Source organism: Dipodomys ordii, unplaced genomic scaffold, assembly GCF_000151885.1.
Source record: "Dipodomys ordii isolate 6190 unplaced genomic scaffold, Dord_2.0 Scaffold115, whole genome shotgun sequence".
NCBI lineage: Eukaryota > Metazoa > Chordata > Mammalia > Rodentia > Heteromyidae > Dipodomys > Dipodomys ordii.
This window is the reverse complement of record NW_012267331.1, coordinates 635,252-643,328: the sequence shown is the minus strand read 5'-3', so window position 1 is coordinate 643,328 and position 8,077 is coordinate 635,252. Positions and strand designations below refer to the sequence as shown.

The 8,077-nt window shown below is 53.5% G+C and overlaps 1 protein-coding gene across 1 annotated transcript in view; it reads left to right on the top strand.

Annotated features, from left to right (window-relative positions):
- Myt1l (myelin transcription factor 1-like) overlaps window positions 1–8,077 on the top strand; it is a 170,952-nt gene that overhangs the window by 62,534 nt on the left and 100,341 nt on the right. Inside the window, exon 9 of the mRNA XM_013028870.1 lies at window positions 2,699–2,913. Within this exon, the coding sequence (XP_012884324.1) occupies window positions 2,699–2,913 (215 nt within the window). The remainder of the gene's footprint in view (window positions 1–2,698; window positions 2,914–8,077) is intronic.

Genomic DNA, 8,077 nt, shown 5'->3' with positions numbered 1-8,077 from the left:
CTAGCACAGGCCGTGGGAGCTGCCCACTGCCCAGCCTTGCCTCAACCCTCTGGAGATGCATGGCCTTCACTCTAGGGCTCCTACAAGCCCTCCAACTCCACAGGCCTTGCCCAAGGTGCCCATGTGAGCTGCAGCTGGCCAGGATCTGTCCAGCACTGCATTCCCACATCTCCATATGGACAGGAAGGAACGGGGAAGTAGTCTGTATCTATTGTCATTTAAGTGATTGAAGTGGGTTTGTTTTTAAGTCTTCACATAAGTTCTCATCAGACTTGGAAGAGCTTCCTCTCTCATAAGACTCCCACTCTACCTCCTGCACCCCACCGCAGTCTCCCATGCCCCCCCTTCCCCGGGCCTGCCCACCCGCCTCCGTCACAGGTCACAGGAGAATGCGCATTGCAGCCCCGAGCTGGGCCCTGGGTCTCTCCCGGAATGCCCTGGAATGCGTTTACCCTCTCCACCTCCTCACCTTGAGGTTCCACAGGGTTTGGTGTCTTTTTTCTAGAATTCTCTCTTGCCCCTAACCTCAATATGAACTGTGCTGCAGTATCTCCTTCCAATCCTTCTCATCATGACCCAGCTGCACCCAGCCTGGCCTGCCCACCTCAAGTCACCTGCACTCAACGCAGTCTGAGCTCTCGTGTGACGTTGTCCAGGAAAGGCTGGCCTGCTGCCCCTGCCAGCCGCCACACGGCCAGGCAGAAGGCCCCCAAGCAGACAACCAATTGTCATCGTTCTGTTTCTTCCACAAGAGGAAAATAAGAAAGAAGAGGGAAATCAGAATACACAGGTTGACATTTGGGTATTTTATCACACTGTCCTCTAAACAGCACAGACAGCCGTGGTCCCCCATTGAAAATGCAGTTATCACAATGTTGCAGCTACTCTAAACCAAGGTTAATTTCTAAGAAAGAGAAGAAATAGGTTTATGTATGGATGCATATTAAGTAAGTCACAGTTGTGGCACAATTTGTAATTGTAATAATCAAAGACGGAAAACATTTGAGTAGTGCTGCACTCATTGGTTCTAATGCCATACAGTTGCTAAGAACTGATGTTAAAGCCAAGCAACTCAAAGGAAAATTAGAGGACAGGCAAAATAAAGTGTAAAATACATAAAAATCTTACATCTAAGGTGTTTAAGGAAATACAATAATAATATCTAGTTAAATAAATATTACCAGGAAAATACACCAAAATCTTAACCATTTTTCATCTCTGAAAGAATTATAGGTGATTGTTCTAAAAGTTTGTATTTCCTAAACATTTTTCAGTGAATCACTTAATGCATTCATAATTATAAAACCCAATGCAGAGGTTTTAACGTTTTTAATCCCTAAAATAAGCCCAGATGCTCTCTCTGTTTGAACATGCATGTGGTTGAGAAAGAGGATTCATTTGTCCAGACATACAGCTACGCCCAGTGCAACATAAACCAGGGTGGGCGCAGGCCAGACCCCAGGGCACAGGCAGGATGTCCCTTGGATTCCTGCCTGCCCTGTTGACCTTTGCCCCTGCCGTGTCCTAATCCGAGGGTTTGCTTGAGGTACAGGCAGGACTCCTCCCCACTGGTGGAGGAGAGGACCCACTGGGAACATTGTCCCTCCCACAATGACTCACCATGGTCTTCCGTGTTCCTACTGAGACACCTGCCTTTCTTGGGTCTTTGTTTGTTAAACACATTGTATAAACTCACAAGTGAAGGGATCACCGGGAACCAGTGTCTTGAATTTTCTGTGGTACTTGCACAGCAAAACTGCCCGTAAGCCTTTATGTATTTTGTAATTATTTGCCTTAACACCAGGTGTTAAAAGGCTAATCAGATTATAGACATCCCATGTGTAAACACATGTCTATATCAGCAAAACAGAAGTTGGAGGAAGAACCAAATGTAAAAAGACATTCCAAGGAAAATGTTCAAAAATTCACTCCCAAGCCTGCTATCCACCCAGACGGGAGCGCACAAAACAAGACACCAGTGGGCAGATTCCTGAGGTCTTCCTCCCTGCGAGAGTTTGCCCCAGAGGCTCAGATGATACCTGCTACTCAGTAGCTGAAAAATAAGAACCTGGTATATAAGCGCGTAGCCAAACGGTTTACCGCGTGTGCGTGTGGTTTCCTCTCAGCCGATCCCCCTGGGAACACTTCTTTATTTCTTCTTGATTTCCCAGACGTTTTCCTCTCCCCACAAAGACCAATTCTGTGGTAGTGCTCAGTGGTAGAGCACTTGCCTTGCATGCATGAGGCCCTGGGTTCGATTCCCCAGCACCGCATAAGCAAAAAGAATAAAAGCCAGAAGTGGCGCTGTGGCTCAAGTGGTAGAGTGCTAGCCTTGAGCTGAAGAGCTGAGGGACAGCGCCCAGGCCCAGAGTTCAGGCCCCATGACCGGACCCAAAAAAAAAAAAAAAAGACCAAGTCTGTATGTCAGCTTCCCCTCCTCCTGCACAGCGGGCCGCAGAGGAGAAAGAGAAAAGGAGCCAGCGCCCATTGCTTTCCCTCTGGGTCCTTTTACCCCCGTGCTACTTGCAGGTAACGCTTTGCAGGGGCCGTGCCTTAAAGCAAGCTTTGTCCTTTCCGCAGGAAATGAAGCTGCGGGTGTCCGTGCTGTGTGGGAATCAGACGCAGGAGTCCTGTGTGCACAGCCGTCCACACGCCCATGAGAAAACTAGCTCCCTTTTGTTGTCTCGTTCATTTCCAGGCCCATGTGCTTTGTGAAGCAGCTGGAGATTCCTCAGTATGGCTACAGAAACAATGTCCCCACCACCACGCCCCGCTCCAACCTGGCCAAGGAGCTCGAGAAATACTCCAAGACGTCATTTGAATACAACAGCTATGACAACCATACGTACGGCAAGCGGGCCATAGCTCCCAAGGTGCAAACCAGGGACATATCCCCCAGAGGATGCGATGATGGTAGGAGGTGCACACTCTTCTACATGAGAGATGCGTCGCCATGCTGATGTTGTTGTTGTGTGTGCCCATGTCCCCACCCCAGCACCAGGGGGCGCTCAGCGGGTGGCAGAGGCGTGCTGGGCCAGCCCTCGGCCTGCACGCGGCAGGGCTGGCAAGGCTGTGGTTGTGTGTGCCCATGTCCCCACCCCAGCACCAGGGGGCGCTCCGCGGGTGGCAGAGGCGTGCTGGGCCAGCCCTGGGCCTGCACGTGGCAGGGCTGGCAAGGCTGTGGTTGGAAGGAGGATGTTTTCCACAGTGACTCCACAGCAGTGTGCCCTGGTTGGCTGTGGAAATGGAAGGGGAAACCAAGGGCCCCTCTGTGTGAGAGAGTGCCCTTCAGATGGAAGCCCAGACAAGCACCAGGGAGGACCCAGGACAAGTACCAGGGAGGACTCAGGACAAGTACCAGTTAGAACCTAGGACAAGTATCAAGGAGGGCTCAGGATAAGTACCAGGGAGGACCCAGGACAAGTACCAGGGAGAGCTCGGGACAAGTACCAGGGAGGACCCAGGACAAGTACCAGGGAGGACCCAGGACAAGTACCAGTTAGAACCTAGGACAAGTATCAAGGAGGGCCTAGCACAAGTGCCAGAGAAGACCCAGGACAAGTACCAGGGAGGGCTCAGGACAAGTACCAGGGAGGACCCAGGACAAGTACCAGGGAGGACCCAGGACAAGTACCAGGGAGGACCCAGGACAAGTACCAGGGAGAGCTCGGGACAAGTACCAGGGAGGACCCAGGACAAGTACCAGGGAAGACCCAGGATAAGTACCAGGGAGAAACTAGGACAAGTACCAGGCAGGACCTAGAACAAGCACCAGGGAGGGCTCAGGACAAGTACCAGGGAGGCCCCAGGACAAGCACCAGGGAAGACCCAGGACAAGCACCAGGGAGGACCGGTTTGCTCTGCGTCTCATGGATGCTCTCTGTTCTGGGTATGCATTTAAGTTATGTCAGGAGATGGCTTTCTCACATTCCTGTGCCCAGTCTGTGCCTCAGAGCAATTGCTTTGAGATAGCTGGAAACTCCCAGGGCAACTTTCTAGAAAGATTCCCAGGTGACCAATAAGCGGCCTCCGCTGGTGCCCTCCACCTGGCAGAGCCTGCCAAGCCAGGGCCTATGTCCGGGCTCATTCTCTATCTGAAAGACGGGCTGGAGGAAGGCAGCCTCTGTGCACACAGCCCAGCCCTGAGCTCCCGGCCACCTGCTGACCTCCTCACACTGGGGTCACAAATGGCAGCAGCCTGAAGGTCATTTGAAAGCCACCTTGGCACCCTCCAGCACAGGGAGGGAGTTAGCTGTGAAAGATTTAGAATTCCCTTCCGAAAAAGGTATTTCATCAAAATCACAAACCCACAGGAAAACATATGTAAATGGAATGTTTATAGCATTCTGAAACCGTTTTTCAATTCAGCAGAAGTTGCTGCACACCTTTCTTAGCTATGTTATGTCTTACAATGATAAGAATGTATATGATGAGTAAAATTCAATAATTCTTCGAAATACCACATCAATTATCCTTGCGCGTCAATCTTTTAAAATTCAGAAACAGATATACGTGGGGGAAGGAGTGGCTGTGTATAATAGAAATAATTATTTGTGTTTTGTTGTTTGCTTGGTAATAATTAATTGCCAATTTCAGATCTTCTTGCTATAATTGCATTCCTTCCATTGCAAGAGAAGGATCAAAAAGAAATTGCATTTATGTAATTGAAGATTCTGTTAGTATAATCTCCAATCCATTGATGTCTTTCGATTAGTTCTTCTACTAGGTGTTCATTTTTAGACACCTGCGTTGTGGTTACTCTGCATGGCTTGCTGTCCCGGCCTCATCGCCATGGTTGGTCTCTAGGTTTAGCATAAAGAGGGCTTCTGGGCAGAGGGTGCCAGAGGAGAGTGTGTGGGGCCACACGGATGAGGGCAAGTCTGTCCCTTCTGCTCAGCCCTGCTGAATGGAAGCTTCCAGATGCCTGAATGGATCTTCTCCATCTCCTCATGGCCAAGGAAATGCCAAGAGCTTCCCAGCAGGGCTGTGTGAAGGTTGATGGTGGTGAGGCCCTGTGTAGATTCTCTGCCAACTGCAAAGCAAGAGACATATGATACCGTCTATCCCAGCACGCCCCCACCCACACAGCATCTGCCGGGGAAACTGGGCTGTACCATGTTTCCCTTGATCCACCAGAAAGCAAACACCATTGCTAATGTTCAACTCGACCTCTGCCTGAAGTCTCCAAAACCCAGAGCAAAGACGGACTGCACCTTACCCCAGCCCGCCAAGAAAACACACACACAACTCAAATCTTTCTGCTTGTCTGACAGACTTTAGAGAGACCCAGGAAGGGCAACAGAGGACAGGACTGAGGACAGGACTGAGGGCAGGACTGAGGACAGGACTGAGGGCAGGACTGAGGACAGGACTGAGGACAGGGCAGGACTGAGGACAGGACTGAGGACAGGACTGAGGACAGGACTGAGGACAGGGCAGAGGGCAGGACTGAGGACAGGACTGAGGACAGGACTGAGGGCAGGACTGAGGACAGGACAGGACTAAGGACAGGACTGAGGACAGGACTGAGGGCAGGACTGAGGACAGGGCAGGACTGAGGACAGGACTGAGGACAGGACTGAGGACAGGACAGGACTGAGGGCAGGACTGAGGACAGGACTGACGGCAGGTCCGAGGTCAGGATGTGGACAGGACTTCAGGCCAGGCTGTGGCTCAAGTGAGCGGTCTTTGTTCCCAGCAACACTGGTCATGGCAGAACTTCCGATGTCTCCCTCAAGCCTCCCTTCGGTGCAGAAGAAAAAAACCCTCTACTCCTTGAAGAAACCGAAGGCTGAACCTGCCTCAGAAAACTTCATTCTTAGGGGGACAGGCAGGCCATGGAGACAGAATGGAGGAGGAGAGAAGTGGGTGGCCTGAGCATCATCTCCTAAACCTCCCGGGCTGTAGGATCAAAGCCAGCCTCCTTCCTGATGAGCGAAGGCTCCTCCAGCCGTCCGCCTTTGTAGACACGGCTGAGATTGCAGTGTCTGCCCACATGTCGGTCTGTCAGAAGCCCTGACCTGCACAGAGAGCGTGTATCAAGCCCAGGCCCAGAGCTGCAGGGCCCTATGCCAGACGGAGGAAGAGGATGCACCCCACCAAGGGACGGGGGGAGGCTCAGTCCTGAGACCGAGTGGACTTGTGAGGGCAGGGGCCCATGGTCTGCTGGGCTGGGAAGAGAGTGGGGCTCGGCTGTGGGACTGGCCAGGAAACTGCTTCCCTACCTACCTCTCTGTGGAGCTCCAGCACCTCTGTGGGGAGAGGACGTGGACAGGCGTGCGGGCAAGAAGGCCACTCCCGAGGCCCCACCTCCCTCTCCTTGTCCTGTGGTGAACTAAGAATGGCTCATGAGCAGGTGCCAGTGGCTCACACCTATAATCCCAGCAACTTGGGAGGCTGAGATCTAGGGGTCTTGATTTGAGGCCAGCCCAGACAAATCAAAGAGACTCTTATCTCCCGTTAACCAGCAAAGAGTCAGACATGGGAGTGTGGTAGAGTGGCAACTATGAGAAGAAAAACTGAGCAAGATCACAAGGCCTTGAGCTATGGCCCCAGTCCTGGCACACACACACACACACACACACACACACACACACACACACACACACACAAACAAAACAGAATGCTCTTAAGGGTCAGGTACACCGGCTCATGTCTATAATCCTAGGAACTAGGCCCTCAGGAGAGCAGCAATGGGAGGGCCATAGTTCAAAGCCAGTAGGACAAAGTTTACACAACTCTGCTCAAAAGGAAGAGAGAGATGATGGTGCCTGGCTCTAAACTCTAGCTGTTCACGAGGCTGATGAGCAAAATGAAATCCCAAGGCTAGCCTTGTACAGAACACAAGATCCTCTCTGAAAAATGAACTGAAAGCAGAATGTGGCTCAGGTGGTAGAGCACTTGCAAGGCCCTGAGTTCAAACCCCAGTATTACTGAGAAAAAAAACGGCGTTTATAATGTTAGATAGTTGAAGAAGAAAAGAAAATGTCTTAGAACATGTGGAAACAGTGACAGGCAAACCTCCGTGGCCCCTCCTGCTCTCCTGAGACCTCGGCCAGACCACGCAGAGCTCGGCAGCCATGGCGACGACCCCACAGCCTCAGGCCCACCAGGCAGAGCTGCTGAACTGGTCTAAACCAGCTCCGCTCATCTGTCCTGGGCTGCCCCACAGGATCTCACAGACACAGACCCAGGAGATGGAAGGTTCCAGACACGAGCCCCATCCGCGCTCTCCGTCCGTCCTCTCACCCTGCCAGCCACCACCCAGGGCTTCCTGGCCCCGGGCAGCCCCTCCGTCCCCAGTGAGCTGCCAGCAGACTCGCAGCAGAGGTTCTTCGACTGACCCCGCCGCCCTGCCCTCCACAGAGACACGCAATGGAGACACGGGACGGCAGGCTCGGCAGCCCCCAGGGAGCTCCGTGTCCCACCCAGCCCCAGCTCAGCCGCCAGTGGACACTCTGCCGTCCCCGCAGACGTGAGCCCCAGTGGGCGGAGGCCCAGCCTCGAGCCATGTGAGGCGTCACCGTGTCCAGGGCCCTGCGGCTGATGGACGGAAATCCAGACCCCACCAGAGCACCCTCTGCCCGCAGGTCCTGGCCAACGGTGTGCTGCCAGAACGCCAGGCTTCCTGTGTCCCTGGAACCCTGGATGGTGTGCACTCGGCAGAGTGAGGACACCAGCGGAGGTGAGGCCCAGACCGCCCAGGGTGACCGCAGCCCCGGCGGACACACCTGGCTTCCAGCGGGACCCACCTGCCCACCCTCTGGACAGCCTTGTCTGCCCCTGCAGGGGTCTCTAGAGCTCAAGGAAACTGATGTGCCAGCACTGTTTGTGGACCTCAGTAGAGAGGCCAACGGAAGGTTCTGGTTGGCAGTTTGGCCCTGGGTTTTAATGCCTAGGAGTGCGGCTGCAGCCTGCCCAGGTCTGCCACAGGACACTGCAGCCACAGCGCTGGGCCAGCCACAGGACGCTGCGGCCACGGCGCTGGGCCAGTCACAGGACGCCACGGCCACGGCGCTGGGCCAGCCACAGGACGCTGCGGCCACGGCGCTGGGCCAGCCACAGGATGCTGCGGCCA